Source organism: Sinocyclocheilus anshuiensis, unplaced genomic scaffold, assembly GCF_001515605.1.
Source record: "Sinocyclocheilus anshuiensis isolate Anshui unplaced genomic scaffold, SAMN03320099.WGS_v1.1 scaffold1415, whole genome shotgun sequence".
NCBI classification, from domain to species: Eukaryota; Metazoa; Chordata; class Actinopteri; order Cypriniformes; family Cyprinidae; genus Sinocyclocheilus; species Sinocyclocheilus anshuiensis.
In genome coordinates, this window is record NW_015536595.1 from 323,857 (window position 1) to 342,232 (window position 18,376).

Sequence of the window (18,376 nt, forward strand, 5' to 3'; positions counted from 1 at the left end):
ATATCATCTGCTGTGTGTTTGCATAAAGTGATTCTCATGAAACTTGTCAAATGTGCCCAGCTCATGTTTCACCTCAAAACATTTTGTAGTATTTGTTGTACTGGTTTAATCAGCAAGTATTGCAATGCAAAGTCTTTTTCTGTATCGCAGAACAACCACCGGTTGTCTAGTTGTATCTAGTATCAGTGTTTCTCTTTATTTTGAGTTGAAATATGACCCTTTCGTGAGAGTCACTCATCTGTGTGTGAGGTCAAAACAGAGGTGAAAACATCTGATGGTACAATTTGTGTGTGTGTTTTTTTAAAGCTGAACTCTCTGCAAATCTAGAGGCCAACGATGGGGGCATCCTGGAGAACGACCGTTTTTCAGTGGGGAGGTTTATCAAAAAGACATGTCTCGTGAGTGTGCCTTTGCGTGTGTGGTTCGCAGTAAATCAGGGGCATGTACTGTGGCTACCCTGCGTGGCCCATAACACCCTGGCCCCCCTCCAGAGCGCTGCGGTGTCATGACAGGAAGCGAGAGAGGAAAGCAGCGTGTGTCTGCTATGAATTAACCAGTGTAAATGTAAGACTCCCTCTGAGACTCCCTCCGCCGCGCATGAGGGCCGCAAAGCAGCTTTGCACGTTTTTATGCGTGTGTGTGAAAAGGTGCTACGGAAAAGTAAATTAGCAAATACATTTAGACCTCTAATTTACATGACCGACAAACAGCGTTTCATTAATATGTATGTGTTTTTGTACAGCAAACCAGCAGATGTGGCCAGCAAAGCGTGACTGTATTTGCGTGACTGGAGCAACTTAGTGAGCATGAATATAAATATTTAATTTCATGAAATACACACTGTTGTGGTCAACAATGCATTTTATTTACATCAATAAAAACAGTTTTAAGTCACATTCATTAATCATTTTTCAACATCTTTTTAAAAATGACAGGCTTTTGAAAATTCGAATTAATCATCGGATTTTAGCATTAAATCAATATTAAACATGGCATTTATCTTGCTTTTCCTTTGTTTATTTACTAAAAGCAATTGCTCTTTTAATGACCAGAAGTTTAATTATATACAGTATATGGGATAGATTTGTTATTTATTATTATTATTTTTTAGAAACTGTCATTTTCAAAAGTAGCACATTTTAAAATAAATTTAAGCACACAATTTAAAGTCCTATAAAACTTTGCTGACACCATTTTTGTTCCTTTTGGCTCTTTTCCTTTGGTTACTTTTGATTTCAAAACATTTAGATTTAGTCATACATTGATTTAGTCATACATCTACACTTGTATATAGTGAACTATATTTACTGTATATACTATATCTGAAGTTCAGTGTTGCTAAATATGAAGTACATACCTTATTCTGCATAGTGTAATATATCAGAGACAGTGGGTTTGAAAGCACACACACTAATTTATTCTTCATTAAATACGCTTCCTCTGGGTTTGGCAGAGATTTTATAACCAAATGGCTTCAGTGTTAACCCATAAGAGGGTTTGCGGAGCTGCAGTGTCTGTCCAGAGATGACCAGATTAGAAGAATGCAGATTTCAGCCTTGACACTGTGTTATATATCGCAAGAGTAGGAGGAGTTTGGTCCATAGGTTCGTTTTCTTTCCCCCCGACTCTCTCTGACTCTCCACCCATTACGGCCGGAAAGCAGACGCCTGGACACACATTGGACTCCCAACACGTTCTTGAGCCATCTACAGATGCATAGTGCTTTAGACAAGTGCAGTATGCATTAGATGTATTGCATGAGATAGCAAAATACCAAAGCGAGTGTCATTTATTTGAGAGAATTAAGAGCATTTTTGCAGTTCATTAAAGTTTAAACTGTAAATAGATGCAATGTTGAACTGGAAGTCAGTCAGCATTGTATTTGTTTGCGGTTAGTGGATCTTAGTTGTTTCTCTACACCTGTGGTTCCTCTGCTAAGACACCTGCGTGAACTTGAGGAGAAAGCACATTGAGACTTCAAACATGATGAAGAAAAGTGAGCATGAGTGAGATGTTCCTCATTGCAGCATTTGAAATGCAGATACAGATGCATACTTTTATAGTTTATATAATTCACTCAAATATTGTTTTACTGAGTTGTTTAAATGCATTTTCATGGCACTATATCTGTATGTATGACAGAGTAAGAAAATAACATATTAGGCTAAATGGATGTGGGCCTTCATTTAATGATGGCTGTTGCTTTCTATATATTTATAAGAGATCTATTTTTTTGTCTGTCTTACCATAAAGGGCTGAAATGTCTGATTAAGATGAATGAAACCATAAAAATAAAAATGCTGTCGTTTTACTTTTTACAGAATACATTGTCTAACATATATGAGCTCTGTAAGTCTGCTCTAATTGGTGTGATTTCATTTTGTTTGGAATCCACAAAGTGATGCCAACTGAATGCTAGTGAAATCAAGTCACTTGAGGAATTCACTCTGTAAGCTCGTGAAAGAGTTTTTTTTTTAAATCTGTCAGACAAAAAACAGATACAAACAATGGAGTTAAATATGTACCATGAGAGTGCATTTATCATGAGCTGTAGTTAGAATAATGACTGTTATATAAATTTAATAAGATAATTTGACTTTAAAGATGTGGCTTTACAGAAATATCTCAGAAACTGAATGCAAACAGAAATATTGGCCATAAAACTAACAATAAGGATATATAGAGACAATATAAGTGAAGACAGATGCAGACCATTCAGACAGTAAATTTGGATGCCAAGCTGGTTTAGTCTTTTAACTTTCATATTTGATTGTATGTTTGTATGTGTGTATGTGCATGTATTTTCTTATAAAATGTGAATCATGTTGAGGGTCAAAACAGAAACAGAAAGAGTGCATCTTCACAGGTTGTAAAACAGCACTTTATTTATTCCACTTGTAGCTTATTTTCCAATAGTACAAAGAAAACATTTAAAACAATACCTGAACATTAAAAAAAATCTAGTTTTTTTTTCTTTCAAAAAAGCTGTATTCCTGAATACATGCACTTCAGTTACAGAGCTTGCAAAACATTCAGTGTAAACATTTATCATAATAAATGCAATGTGATATAGGAGTACATCTTGAGATAGTAGCTCTAATTTATGCTGCTGGTTTTATACATGATTTTGAGGATTTGTTTTGTGCATGTGGGAGAACCTTCAAAATGACATAATGAGGAAGCTGATAGTTCATCCAGCGTGATGCTTAAGACTTCATTGGGTGATTCGCTGAGCAATAGAACAGACTCAGCAAAGCATTGATTGCAAATTGGCATGTCACTAAAACTACTGTTATTTCAACAAATGACTCTTAAGAAATGTATATGCATTTTATAAAGAATATAATTTATATAAACAGTTGCATAATGGGTATAAGTAAATGCCTAATACTTAGAACACCTGAAGTACATAATCACATTGTTATACAGTTTTATGCAAGCATAATTAAATGCACTGCGATGCCAATCTAAGTCGAGCTCATAGGAAGTAAAAGTTCTCCAACAGCTGCTGTCCATTAACATGACTCAACACGATCTACAAACAATTGCATAATATTACATAATAACTGATATGTCTACAGTGATAGTGGCTTAGCATTGGACCATAAACTTTTCATATTGCAGTCCTTCTAACATTATTTTGAAGCATAGATGGTGTTTTATAAACATAAAGCAATTAAAACATTACTGTTAAGAGCTGAAGAATCTCTTCAGTTACCTGACAACATATTCTATGGATGTGAATCATTGCAAACGTGTATAAATATTAAATATACAATTACTAAACAGCATTCAGTGCAGCTTTACTAATACTCATTATGTGGAATACATTTGTAATATGTTCAGTCTCTGCTGACCTTTAGTCACAATAACAAGCTGGTTATTTATTCATACTCATGCTGGCGATACCAAGCCAAAAAGTTTTCCTCTGAGCTTCGCCGAGATCGTGTAATGGAGCGGCTTCAGTGTTAAACCATACGAGCAGTCCATGGAGAGATCCTGAGAGGGGTTGCTCTCAAACGAGCACTGGTGCAAAAGGATGGCAGAGAACAGAAAAACCTCCACTTTGGCAATCTGCTCACCAATGCATCGTCTCTTACCTGTCGAGAAGATCATCACGCTGTTAGTCAGGTCTTTATCCAGAGCTCCGGTCTCGTCCAGGAATCTCGACGGGTTGAAGATGTGAGGATCCTGCCACTTTTGAGGGTCGTGGTTGACGGACCATTGGTTGATGAACACCACTGTGTCTTTGGGGATGTGGAGACCTTCGATGGTGACGTCTGAGGTGGTGGAGTGTGGTATGGTGACGGGGACGAAGCTGGTGTAGCGCATGGTTTCATAGATGAAGGCATCCAGGTAGGCCAGGTTGCTCTTGTCGTCTATTGATGGGAGTCTGTCACGACCTACTGCTTTATCAATCTGCTCTTGGAGTTTGGTTTGGATTGATGGGTATTTGACCAGAAGAAGCAGCATCCAGTGCAAGGCAGTGGAGACGGTATCCAGACCTGCTCCAATGAGATCAGAAACCGTACCTTCAGTATGAGCCTCGGTCAAGCCCGTCTCCATGTCTGCATGATCAATCACGCTAATAAAGGCGTCACTCATGTCTCTTGTGACCTCAGGGTCGTAGCTTTGCCTGTGCTCCACCACTTTGCCTTTGACAAACGTGAAGAAGTCCTTGTTGAGGTCTTTGAAGCTCTGAAAAACGCTCCTCACAGGATTGGGAAAAGATTGCAACCAAGGCATGACGTCCACCAAACTTCCAGCTCCTACGGTTTCGCCAAACTTGTTCACTTTGCTCAAGAGGGTCCTGAACTCTAAGTCATCGTGTCCGTAGCGTTTCCCAAAACAAAGTGCGCAGATGATGTTAGCAGCCATGACTGTGAGTTCATGAGATGGATTGAAGTACTGGTTGTTTGAACTCAATCTCAGAAACGTTTCAATCAGTTCCTCGGCTTCAGCTGCGATGTGCTTCTCGAAGGACTTTTTCGTTTGGCTGTTTGCAGAAGAGAAGGCACGAATGGTGGACTGGGCGATCTTCCGGTGCATCTTCCATTGCTTACTGTAGTTGGTGAACGTCATGCTCGTCCCGCCGGAAACCGACTGGAAGGACACAAAGTTCGGTCTGCCTGCAAACTCGGTGCTGTGTTGAAGCAACGCCTTGCGTATGGCAGATTCTCCATTGAGAATCACTATGTCGCTGCTGCCCAGTCTAATTTGGTACACGTTTCCGTACCTCTTTGCCAACTTGGAGAAGGTGATGTGGGGCATTTGGCCGAGCTGCATGGCGTTACCCACAAGCGGCCAAGCGAAGGGCCCTGGAAGCCTCTTTTTGAGAGTGAGGTTCCTGACCCAGAAACAAGCCTCCAGACAGCAGAGGAAGATGAAAGATGCAACGAGGGCTGGCTGGATTTGTCCACTCCATTCCTTAAGGATGCTACTGCCATTCATGCCGAACTCTGTGTCTGAAAGCGCCATGATATTCTGAAGCTCTAAAGGTTTGTTTTTGTATAAATTGCGAAAGTATTAATAACTCCCCATCTTGAATGGTGAGAAAGGAAGAATTTGAGAACCCTGCTGTTTTCTTTCTGTTACAGGAAGACGGGTCAGGGTTTGCGGAGCTGCAGTGTCTGTCCAGAGATGACCAGATTAGAAGAATGCAGATTTCAGCCTTGACACTGTGTTATATATCGCAAGAGTAGCGTAGACTCAACAAAGTCTTTAGTCAGCATGCTCTCTTTCCCGTGCTCAATTACGCCAATGATTGCATCGCTCATGTCACGGGTGACCTCAGGGTCGTATGTGTCTCTATGCTGCACCACTTTGTCCTTCACATAAGCGAAGAACTCTTCATTAATGAGCTTGAAGTTTTGATAAACGCTTCGGACCGGATTCGGAAACGACTGCAGCCAAGGCATGACGTCCACCAGGCTTCCAGCGCCAACAGTTTCGCCAAACTTATCCATTCTTTTCAGGAGTGTCCTGAACTCGGGATCGTCGTGGCCGTAGCGTTTCCCAAAGCAAAGCGCGCAGATGACGTTGGCGGCGGCGACGGTGAGTTCCTGTGAAGGATTGAAGTGACGTCCGTCGGCGCTGAGCCTTAGAAACTTCTGGACCAGGTCCATGGCTTCGCCTACAACGTGCTGTTCGAATGTCTGTTTGGTTTGAGTGTTTGCCAACGAGAATGCTCTCAAAGTCGATTGAGCTACTTTCCGATGCACCTTCCACTGTTTGCTGTAACTGCTGAACACCATGCTCCGACCGCCGGAGATCATCTGAAAGGACACAAAGTTTGGCCTCCCGGCAAATTCGGTGCTGTGTTCAATGAGCGCCTTGCGTATAGCCGCATCTCCATTCAGAACCACAATGTCGCTTCGCCCGAGTCTGATCTGGTAGACGTTTCCGTACTTCTTTGCCAGCTTTGAGAAGGTGATGTGTGGCATTTGTCCCAGCTGCATGGCGTTGCCCACCAAGGGCCAGGCGAACGGGCCTGGAAGCCTTTTCTTGATCGTGAGATTTCTGACCCAAAGACAGGCCTCCAGGAAGAAGAGGATGATGAAGGATGCTATCAAAGCCGGCTGAATCTGGCCGCCCCATTCCTTCATGATGCTGCTGCTCTCAAACTCAGCTTCAGTCAGAGCCATTCTTCTGATGCACTTTTATTCTTCTGATGAGATTCTGTTTTCTGCTCAAATAATGTTCATGTTCAATGCTATATAGAGAGAGAAATGTAAGCATCCATTTAAAAGAATAATGAATCTATTTCTTCTTTTTGCATGCACAATTAATGTAAACTAACTCTCTCGGTTGCCAGTTCAGTCTGTTTTAATTAATATGCATGCATTGATTTAGAATTTTCTACTCTCTTTAATTTCCCAGGTTAAGCTGACAGGGTTTTCTGAGCTGCTTGTTTGGATCCATGTCTTTTATATATGTTTGCAGCACAGGGGGCAGGACCCGATGATAGTCTCACTCCTCCCATTGTGGAAGCCGCAGAGACTCCGTTAGAAGGTCTGAACGTCTGGCTGCAGCTGAACACGGAGATCCAAGTGCGCGACCGGTTCTGTTCACCGAGAAACGTCTGAAAACAGTGCGTAAATCATCTTTGTTTTATTTGCACGCGCTCTGTGCGGGGTATTTCTGATCCTCGTTGCGGAGATGCATTAAACTTAATTGTGCAAAACTCTTGCGGTTTGTGCCAGTCATCATATTGTGATAAACTCAAATGGAGTGATGCATTAAACGTTTTAGGTTGCTGCTGCAGCTGAACTCTTTGCAACTCTTTATTTTTTGACGTGTGTGTTTCTAGTCGTTTGCGCACTCTTGCAATCGTTATTTCTGCTCTGGTTTGCACAGGATTACGAAAATGTTATTTTAAGCTTGATGTAGTCATCGACGGCATCCCAGACTTCAGACTTTTGTATTGGGGAATGTTTCGTAATAAAAAGACGCTTTGTTTTGCAGACCCACTTTACATAAACGCTAAAAATGGAAAAGTATGCATGCATGGAGTTATGCAACACGACTAGCCATTGAAAAACCATGCTATCCCTGTATTGTGTGTGTCCCTTCATATTTTATGTCTTTAGCCCCGTTGTAGCATTATACATATAATTTATAATGAATATGAATGTGAGCATGGAATAGCATCATATGTCATAACATACATGACATTTCCTCATGCATATTGTAAAAAGATAAGATGATTGTTGTTGCACCATCACAAAGTTATTATAATAAACCATTTAATATCCTTGCAGAATAGCCTAATTCATTATGTCAATACAAATTTGATCTCTGAGTACAAACAATTGATTTTTAGTACAAATGTCAACATTTTACAACACAGGGAAACAATAAAGATCGTAAATTATCTTTAAGAGCATAATTTGATGTTGTGTTCACATGTCGATGGTGCATCATGTTCTGGGGTCTGTGATCTCATCATAAAGCATGCCAGGGTCTCTCTCGGCTATTTTCCTCTCACAATTTCAGGATAAATTTTCACATGTGTTTTTGGGTATGCAGTTATTGAGAGATTGCTTAATTGCATGCATGCCTTCATAATGTGCACAAAAGCAGACCCTCTCCCAGAATACACCAATACAGACACTTTATTCTGTAAGAAAGCACATACAATTAGATATCCTGAGAGGGTCATTTGTCTTTAAAAGTTTATTTTGGTGCACGTGTATCTGCATTGGCTTTCATTTTTCCTTTCATATCACAGGAGCGTTAAATGGAAGTTACATTGTTTTTTTTTTCAGTTCCATATTTGCAGTTACGGTTATCTAGTTCATCAGTGAGAAGGAAGTTCTCTGAAATCTCGAGACTTTAAGCAATAGAACTGAATGTTCTTGATGCAAGACATTTCTCTTCTGAGCGCCAGGCAGGAGATAAATGTTCCTTATTTCCTCACCAGGAGGAGTTTATTTTTGCAGGGATCTAATGACCCTAATTGCAGTGCTGCAGCGTTTCTAGAGTCAGAGAGACAGTAGCATTTATTTCTTGCTGATAGTACACGTTCCTGGATGCAAACCACCACTAAAATGAGATGTGCCTCCTTCCCTGAGAAGAGAGGAAGGAGAAGCTGCCAAATACAATCAGTTCCAATCCACTTGGATGTAGGAGCCCACTGTTTTTGCTCCCTAGGAGAGAATAAACATCTTCACAGAAACAAGATTAGATTTCATTGTGCACTGTTCAGGGAACACTATAGAGAGGAGGAGGAACTAGTGAGCATTAAACTGTCAATGAACTCAGTTAATAATCTGTGTGTGTAATCAGTACACATAATAAAATAAAGTGGTAAGCCTTTATGTTTAATCCATTATAAAAGTATTTTAATGCATACATTTTGCCTTAAAACGCTCTTTATAATGCATCTAATGAATAACAAGGAATATGCATATATTATAATGCATTTTAACTTTGGTTACACTTATTTATGAAATAAAATTATTATTAAGCTTTGAAGTTAAGTGTTATCCATTGTCTTCTTACATCTAAAAAAGTGAAACTTGTTCTCATAGGTCTTGCATTTTAATGTATTTTTTTTTAAAGCTCAGGATGTTGATTGAATTTATAATATTTGCAAAGTAAACCACAGCAACAAAAGCTTTTAAGTAATCATTTAATTTACCGTAATCCATTATATTAGATCATCAAAAATCATGAATTGATGTAACAATATTGAAATGTTAGTGTGGTATTAGTTAATATTCTGTGTGTAAGCAGTACATATATAATAAAATAAAAATATTTTATACCATCTTCTAAAAAAAAAAACAAGTAAAAGTTGTTCTCACAGATTTTACGAATTACTTTTTAATATGTGGTTTTTAAAAGCTCAAGGCTTTCTGACTGACTTAATATTTGCAAAGCTTTTCAGTATTATTTTAATGTACCATCATCCAAAAAATCAATGATTATTACAATTTTGTGATATTTTCTGTAAGCATACATATATAAAAATACAATATTATTATTATCTTCTTAAATCTGAAAAAGTAAAAAAAAAAAAAATCTCACAGATCTTACAATTACATTTTAATATGTATATTTTTTAAAAGCGTTACATTTTGATTGACTGTAATATTTGCATCATAAACCACAGTGACTAGATTTTAAGTAATTTTATTTAATGCACTGTAATCATTAATATTATAACATAAAATGTCAAATGTTATTTTGATGACTCAGACACCGCTCTGGGTTTTTAGACACAGTTTTGCAGTGTTACTATCAGAGCTCAGCTCTGCCAAAATCCCATCACGTTTTTCCGTACGGGAGAGTCCTCTGGAATCCCGTGATTCACATATGGTCTCTCACATCAGCGTCCGCACTAATCAGAGCCAGCTTTGCGGCGAGAGTGTGTGTGTGTGTGTTGCGTGAGGCTGTCGTGTTTGCCTGCTATTATTCTCTTTAACCTGGCTGTGAAAGGCTGGCCGTGACCCCGGAGGGTCGGGAAGGTTGAGGACTTGGCAGCCGCCAGCGTGTGGATGCAGGTCTCACGGCAGACGAGCCGATCCCGGTCTGGAGCTAATCACTGTTTACTAGAACCATTTCCACTTTTCAGCGAGCTACTGTCACGCACGGCCCTGGGAGGGAGGAGGAGGAGGAGGGAAGCCCGGGGTCCGACGGAGCCGGCGGGATTCAGGGAAAAAGGATGAGCTGAAGCGAACCGTAGGAATGCGAATGCAGATTAGACAACAGCGGTGATCCAGAACCCCAAACCAGCGACTGACACTCAGCGAGAGGAATGAACACACTCTCTCTCGCTGCAGGACACTAACCAGTGCTTTATGAGCCTGACTCACCAGTGCCATCTTGACCATGTTAGCGCTCGATGGAGTCTATTAACGCTGGTGACGTGATGCTGATTCACTTGAGCTCAGCTTTTTTTGCACAAGAGTATTTGAACGATTAAAACTGTAGAGTTTCACATTTTTGCAGAAAATACCAGCCAGTGTTTTGAGTGGTTGCCAGGGTGTTGCTATGCAGTCGTTAAGGTGTTTTGAGTGGGTTTTAGCATGTTGCTAGGGCATTGCTATGCAGTTGCTAGGGAGTTACAACAGTGGGTCATTGCCAGAGCGTTGGTAGGGAGTTACTACATTTGAATGTTGCCAGGGTGTCGCTATGCAGTTACTAGGAAGTTACTAAAGCAGGATGTTTACAGGGTGTTGCTATGCAGTTGCTTGGGAGTTACTGCAGCAGGTTGTTGCTAGGGCATTGCTATATAGTTGCTAGGGATTTACAACAGTAGGTGTTTGCCATTGTGTGTTGCTATGCACTTGCTAGGGAGTTACTATGGTAGGTCGTTGTCAGGGTGATGATATGCAGTTGCTAGGAAGTTACTACAACAGGTTGTTGCCAGGGCGCTAATATGCAGTTTCTAGGGAGTTACTGCAGCAGGTTGTTGCCAGGGTGTTGCTATGCAGTTGCTAGGGATTTACTACAGCAGGCTGTTGCCAGGGTGTTGCTATGCAGTTGCTAGGATGTTACTGCAGCATGTTGTTGCCAGGGCGTTGCTATGCAGTTGCTAGGGAATTACTACAACCAGTTGTTGCCAGGGTGTTGATATGCAGTTGCTAGGGAGTTACTACAGCAGGTTGTTGCCAGGGTGTTGCTATGCAGTTACTAGGGAGTTACTACAGCAGGTTGTTGCCAGGGTGTTGTTATGCAGTTGCTTGGGAGTTACTGCAGCAGGTTGTTGCCAGGGTGTTGCTATGCAGTTTCTAGGGAGTTACTATGGTAGGTAGTTGCCAGGATGTTGCTATTAGTTAATAAGGTATTCAGAGTGTTTTTTAACATGTTGCCAAGCAGTTGCTAGGGAGTTACAAAAGTAGGTTATTGCCAGGGTGTTGCTATGCAGTAGCTATATATAGTACAGAAATAGATTATAAAGGCATAGGTTATTTTATCTTCATAAATTTAGTTTAATCTTGCAACTAGAAAGCTGCTGTTGTGCTCTATGTGTGATTTATATTTTTATGACGTGAATGAACATTTTGTTTTTATTACATAAATCCCATCACAAATATATCCAAGATTCCCAAACACAGGCTATCTTTAACCGAATCCAGTGAGGTTATTGAATTATTGCGGTCTGTTCTAAAACGAGAGCGAGTCGCCTGAGGGAACGCGAGCGCACAGACGTCTCACAGCGGGATGCTTGTGCTTTCGCCAGGTACATTAGACCACAAATCTCCTCTTTCTCTGACCTCTGCTCGACTTTGGGTCCAAGATCCCATCGGCCAATCAGAAGTGAGTGCCGTGCGTTTCCTCCAATCAGAACCGACCGTGTCAGCATTAGTGATTTGATGTGGCCTGACATTTAAATGCGATCAGTTACTATAATTTGATATGTCAATGATGAGCGCTCATGAACATTTCCCATCTGTTAATAATGTGACTTGGCTGATGAGCGGTGATGGAAACTGTGGAGTTGAGTTATCAAACACACCAGAACGGTGATGTGAAGTAACAGATGTTTTCATGCTTCATCATGATCATATTTATTATTAATTTAGCAGATACTTTCATTTCAGCCTATACAGCATTGCACATAAATGAATGAATTTATCATATTTATGTAAACTGATTAGAGCATTTATGCAGAATAGTGTGATGTGGCCAGCTCACGCTTCAACGTGCAGCAAAAAGAAATGAAATCTTTGTCTTTTTTGCATAAAGAAAATTAAGGCTATTTTATTTTATTTTTGCAGTTTGACATTTTTTTTTCATGACAATTAAAAATGCATCTATGTATTTTTTGGCATTATTTATTCTCATTACATTACATTTTATTATTAAAAATATTATTTAAAAATATAAATGATATAATGATCATATATATTTTTATTTTTATTGTCATAAAAATGTAATTTATTTGTCATAAAAATCAATCAGAGCATGAATATGTTCATGTGTATGTAATGTTTGTGTAAGCCCAAATTAAATGGTAAGATTAGCCAATATTTTTCATGCCATGCCTTAAAATACTTTAGCCAGAATTTAGCCAGAACTGAGTTCTCTGAAATATTTGCACTTTAGAAAACATTCCCTCCCTTTTTGTCTTGGCATGAAGAGCAGTTTGTTCTTCAGCAGAAGTTTTGAGGCATGTTGTTATTTCAAAGTTTATATAAGGCCTGTTTTTCTCTGAGCCAATTAATCTGCTTAATTTCTCTTGATCTTCTGCATCTCTGTCTCTATATCAGGAGTAGATTGAGCATTTCGTCATTGAGTGCATTTTGTTTTATTTTTACCAGCACAGTATTGAATGAATCACCATGTAGAGTGATAATGGCCTTTACGTTCTCTATAGGTGTGTTCTGATGTCTTCTGCAGAGGTTTCTTGCGTGCGAGGATGAGTTTGCGTGCCACATTGGCCTCGCGTGCGCAGATCCCGGTCACCGGCCCCGACCTCCCCTGGGAGGAGGAGGAGATTAAAATGAGACGGGGAAGGAAAAAAATACGGCGAGAAACGGCTTCCAGATGACCCCGATTTGAGTTGGTTAGCTCATTTGTAGCTGGCAGACGGACTTTGACAGGAACAATTACAGCAGCTGAAGCTCCACACAGCAGCAGTACATCTCCAGCTTAATGAAGGATTACTCACACATACATCTTCACTATTCACAACTTAGAATTAGTAACTTTCCCACTATAAATAAACTTTATTCTGTTCTACAATGTGGGCTTAAGTAATAAGCCTTTTTAAAGTGTTTAAATGCATTGATTAAACGGTTTTATACTACGAAAACAATCATTGCAACTCAAAATAGACTATTTTATTATTTTTACGACTATAATTATTATTAAAAATAAGTTGCCATGAAGTTGCTCTTCACATTGTGTAATTGTTTGGATAATTAATTCTTTAGTTCGAATCTTTCTGTTTTGTGTATCCTTTCCCATACGGCAAAAATATATTTGTATAGTTCAAAAAGGCCAAAAAACATATTTCCTATATTTAGTATTTACTTAAATAAATTTTCAACCAATATATTTTTTTGTATAGTTTTGACAATATAAATATATTTGAAAAAAGCATTTAAAAGTAAATTTTGCCCTCCATCTATTTTCAGTCCAAAAAATACTTTCACATTTTACATTGTAAGAAAAACTTTATTTGTTGTCTATAACACATATGAAACTATAGCACATTTGCATTTTTTTATTTAAAATGAACATGAATGAATCATTATAAATCTAGTCATGGTCATGATGGGTTTGGTTAGTTAGTATGGGTAGTTAGTTAACCCCTGTTGGTAGATTCTGTAACTGCACCATTATGCTGCCAAAAAAGTAGCCATGTATTCTGATGAAATAATTATTTGCTTGCAACAAATTAAAATAAATACATATAAAATTAAATAATTAGATTTATTCTATTAAATTAAATTATTTCCAGTGATTTTTATTTATTTATTGCACTTAAAAGTGTGAATTTTTAAGTGCAATAAAAACTGAATTTCTACATTTTTTTTTTTTGCTTGTTGCCCCACTTTCACTTTGCATGTAAGTTGGTTTTTTTTATTTTATTTTATTTTTAGCTTTTTTCTCTGCTTATTTGGTATGTGCATGTCTACAGAAAACCCCAAGACTGGAGAAATCTCATGCAAACATGTTTTTTCTCGCTTTATTTTAATGCACTGATAGCAACTGTGCATGTAGTCGCAGGGACTGACGTGTGTCGCAGCTGGGACAGTAAACGAGGGTGGTCATGTTTGTCCTTAATGCTGCATATCACGCTGACAAACCTCAGTCAGTTACATGCAACCGTGCACTTAGAGAGTTGAAAAATGCTCCAAAAGCAGCTCGTTCCATATCACAGTACGCCCTGGGAAGACTTTGCGGTAAGCGGCTGCTTAACCTCGGTGGATTCTCAGCAGTGCGTTTCACCTGTTCTGATCTCGTTTACAAGCTATAAATCTGCTGCTTATGTGCGACACGAGTTACATGATGCAGTGGGACAGTAACAGCTCGTAAGGACACTCGTTATCAATTACACATTTTCTCAGCTCAGCATTCCAGATGCTCGGAAGTGAAAATCATACAGTAGAAAACAAGAAAGCAAGGTCTTTCCACCCAAAACAGAGGCAAAATTAACCTTTCAGCACTTTATAATTCAAGACACCACAAGTACATAGAGTTCAAATTACTTACCCAGCTGATTACTCACAGTACATTAAGACAACTGGTTTGCATTAGAAGTTTTCTGAAACGTTGTATTTTAATATGCAGCAACACATTAATTAATTAATTGTTAAAGTTAGGTATGCACTAATTTGCGTACATTTCCAGAACAGCTGGATAAAGCCAAGTTCAAAATTGTTGTTTCATTTTGTTGATATACTGTATAAGATTTAATGATTTTTACAGAGAGGATTTCGGATTTCTCTTTTTATCTCTCCGTAAATCACAAATTACTGTCAACAGACAGTAACCTATAATTTTTTACCACATTTTTAGGAATAAAATGTTTTATAAATCAGTGTGAAAGATATATAAACAAACCCTTTAGTAAAAACCTTCAGAATATATAGATAGGAATAAAACTGTTAATTATGGTGCATGTACTGTAAAGTGCTGCTGAAGTGGAGATAAAAACCTTTTAAATATATTTATATAAAATCGCAATAAAATAGTGAAGTAGAAATAATATAATAGCTATAGTTTAATAAAATAAACTCTTTTAAAAAGTGTATTTTGGATGTTTTCTTTCCACTAGTCAAAAACAACATGATATGAAAACCCAAATAGCCCAAAACCTCAAAAATGACCAGCGCATGAAAAACAATGGTTTCGCCTTAAAGTATAATTTATTAAAGAGACACAATAAAAATGTTCCCTGAGAAACTTTGTGTTCTCTCACAAAACATTTGCCTTCTTTCACAAAAGTACATTTTTATTCACATTTTTAGGAATAACTTAAGTAACATAAATCAGTTTGAATGATATATGGACTCAGTAAAAACCTTATGAATATAGATAGTAGTAAAAGTGGAGTGTAGTGAAAAAAAAAACTTTTTAAATATATATGTGACCCTGGAGCACAAAAACCAGCCATAAGGGTCAATTTTTTTAAATTTAGATTTATGCATCATCTGAAAGCTGAATAAACAAGATTTCCATTGATGTGTGGTTTAAGATAGGACAATATCTGAAAATCTAGAATCTGATGGTGTAAAAAAAAAATCTAAATATTGAGAAAATCATCTTTAAAGTTGTCCAAATTAAGTTCTTAGCAATGCATATTACTAATCAAAAATTAAGTTTTGATATATTTACGGTAGGAAATGTACAAAATATCTTCATGGAACATGATCTTTACTTAATATCCTAATGATTTTTGGCATAAAAGAAAAATTTATAATTTTGAATGTATTGTTGGCTATTGCTACAAATATACCCCAGTGACTTAAGACTGCTTTTGTGCTCCAGGGTCACATATTATAACTGAAATCTACAGATGCAAATAGAAGTGTAATAGTTTTTTTCCACTATTCCAAAACAACATGATACGAAAAGCCAAATAGCCCAAAATGGACTGAAAAAAGTACATGAAAACCCCAAATGATTTTGGTTTTAAAATTAGAAGTAATTAATTAAAGAGACACAATGAAAAGGTTTAAAGCCATGGCAAGCAGTTCTTTAAAACTACAATGATTGTTTAACAAAGAACTCTTTAACGTTGTTCCTACAGGATCTTTAGGACCTCTACAGAGGACACAAAGTTCTCCTAGTTGAAGGACTGAAGCGATCCTCAGTCTGAACTCTCGTCAGAATCACGTTTCCCACATGGGCTCCCGAGCGTCTCTGGCTCCAGCTCTGATTTCCGCAAACATTGTGTTGATTCTGATTCTTGTCTAGTTAGTGGGGTTCCCTTCCTTTGTCTCGTTGAGCTGCTAGTCATTCCTGAGGGAGCGTCTGACAGATGGTTTAGAGTCAGCCGTTATTACACTGCAATTATATGACTCTCTGGGACACTTCACATAATGAACCATTTCCTCCGGCTGAAATGTTTCTCCAGCGTTGCCCAACATGTGGTTAAGACAGCATGTCACCATCAGCACGGTTCCCTCTCCTGTTTATAAGCTCGCTGGAGTCATTTCAGATTCGATTTATAATCAATTTCAAATGACATTGTTTTCTTTTCATTTATTATTTGCTGACTCTACTGTTTCCTCAGACCCTGGAGAATCCAAGAAGAGCTCAATCTATGAGACGGAGATCCAGTTCTTATGACTCTTGCAGAGACGCACTGAAATGTTCAGGTAATAATGAGATGAACAGCAGCAAATAATTCACTCGTTTCTTTCCAAGAAACATTTATGTGCTGTTGACCAGGAGCTCTGAAGATCACCTTTTCTTCAATCAGTTTGATGGAAACATTGTGAAGTTCGTTTATAAGTGACTTTGGATAAAAATATTTGCGAAATGAATAAATGTAAATATCTATGACTAATCATTGTTTTCTAGACACTTGATTGGTTTCAAGAGCAATGCAACTTCATTGCTTCCAGGACTGATTTGCTGTGAAACAAGACAATCTCATGGCAATACGTAACTTTTTACATTTTGGTGAGATTTTCATGAGATCTGCTTACACGTGGTGGTGGTTATTGTTTAGGGATGGACCTTCATGCTTACTTTTGTACAATGATGTACATGATTCACAATGTACAAATTTATAAGATATCGCTGCCTTGTAAATGAAATAAGTTTTCCTGTGAAATTACAAATAAAAAGGCTGTTGCATGAAATGGATCCTCATTCATATTAAAGTATTTAATTCATTTGATGATATAAAAATAGGCATTATCACATGGTTGTTTAATAATATTGCATTCTGTCGAGAAACTTTGCATTTACTTGCAAAACATTTGTTTTCTCGCAATAATATGTTCACTTAAAAAAGAGTGTTTGCAAGAGAAACCTATTGCGTAGAAACCTATTATCACAAAAAGTTAGCATTTTCTTGCAAAAATAATGTGTTTCCCGATATGCATTGCATTCTCCCAAAAAACTTTGCGTGGTCCCAGGAAACCTTGCATTCCCTTTCATGGGAACTTTGAACTGCGTCCTCTAGGGGTCGCTATGGGGAACGCCTCGTCGTGACCCGTGTCTGAAGCATACATTGAAAAAACACCAACTTGTTGGCCGGCGACAGCCATGACGTCACTACCAGTGCGACTATAGTATAAATAGGCGCCGGGAGCACACATCATTCTCTTCTTTGTCTTCATTGACTGTTCTGTTTGAAGCGTGCATTTCCAAGGAAAAAGTAAGAGCTATCTCTATTTATTATGGCGAGCACTAGCAGAGTATCTGACACCTGATGACACATGATTTTGCGTCATTTGTTTGGGCGAAGAGCACGCATGCAATGTCCTCGAGGGGGCAATCTGCATCCACTGCGAGCGTTTTTCAATGAAAAAACTCCGCTCTCGTCTGTCTCTCTTTTCGAGGAAAGAGGGGCAGCTGTCTGCTCCCCACGGTTCTGGACCCACCGCTGCTGAGGCACGGAGGAGAATGAGTTTGTGGGGGTCGCGGGGATCTCAGGCAGATGAGTTTAAAGAGGGGCTTTCCCTCTCGCGCTCATCGGCGGTGGACGAGAGATACGAGAGATAGGATGATGTTCTCTCTTTAACATCATCTGATCCAGGGACCAGTGCTCTGCTGGGTTCAGCCCAGGAAGAGCAGGAAATGGATGAAGAGAGCGAAGAAGCTGAGGCTGAGCCTTCTCAATCCCCCTGCCCTGCGTATGATGAGCTTTTACAGGTTATGGATCGCACCACAACGAGACTTGACTTGCCGTAGAAGCGAACTAAGGAAGTGACGTCGCGAGGTCGTCTTGAGGAACGTTATG

The 18,376-nt window shown here is 38.7% G+C and overlaps 1 protein-coding gene and 1 pseudogene across 1 annotated transcript; both read right to left on the reverse strand.

The window, feature by feature from the left end:
- Positions 1-2,861: 2,861 nt before the first annotated feature.
- Positions 2,862-5,632, reverse strand: LOC107703670 (cytochrome P450 1B1 pseudogene; annotated as a pseudogene).
- A 34-nt stretch (positions 5,633-5,666) lies between these two features.
- Positions 5,667-6,880, reverse strand: LOC107703701 (cytochrome P450 1B1-like). The gene has a single exon (XM_016506419.1). The coding sequence runs from the start codon at positions 6,642-6,644 to the stop codon at positions 5,667-5,669; it is 978 nt and encodes a 325-aa protein (XP_016361905.1). The 5' UTR covers positions 6,645-6,880.
- Between the last annotated feature and the right edge of the window lie 11,496 nt (positions 6,881-18,376).

Coding starts and splice junctions, on each gene's coding strand:
- LOC107703701 (XM_016506419.1), bottom strand. CDS start 6,644: ATGGCTCTGACTGAAGCTGAGTTTGAGAGCAGCAGCATCATGAAGGAA.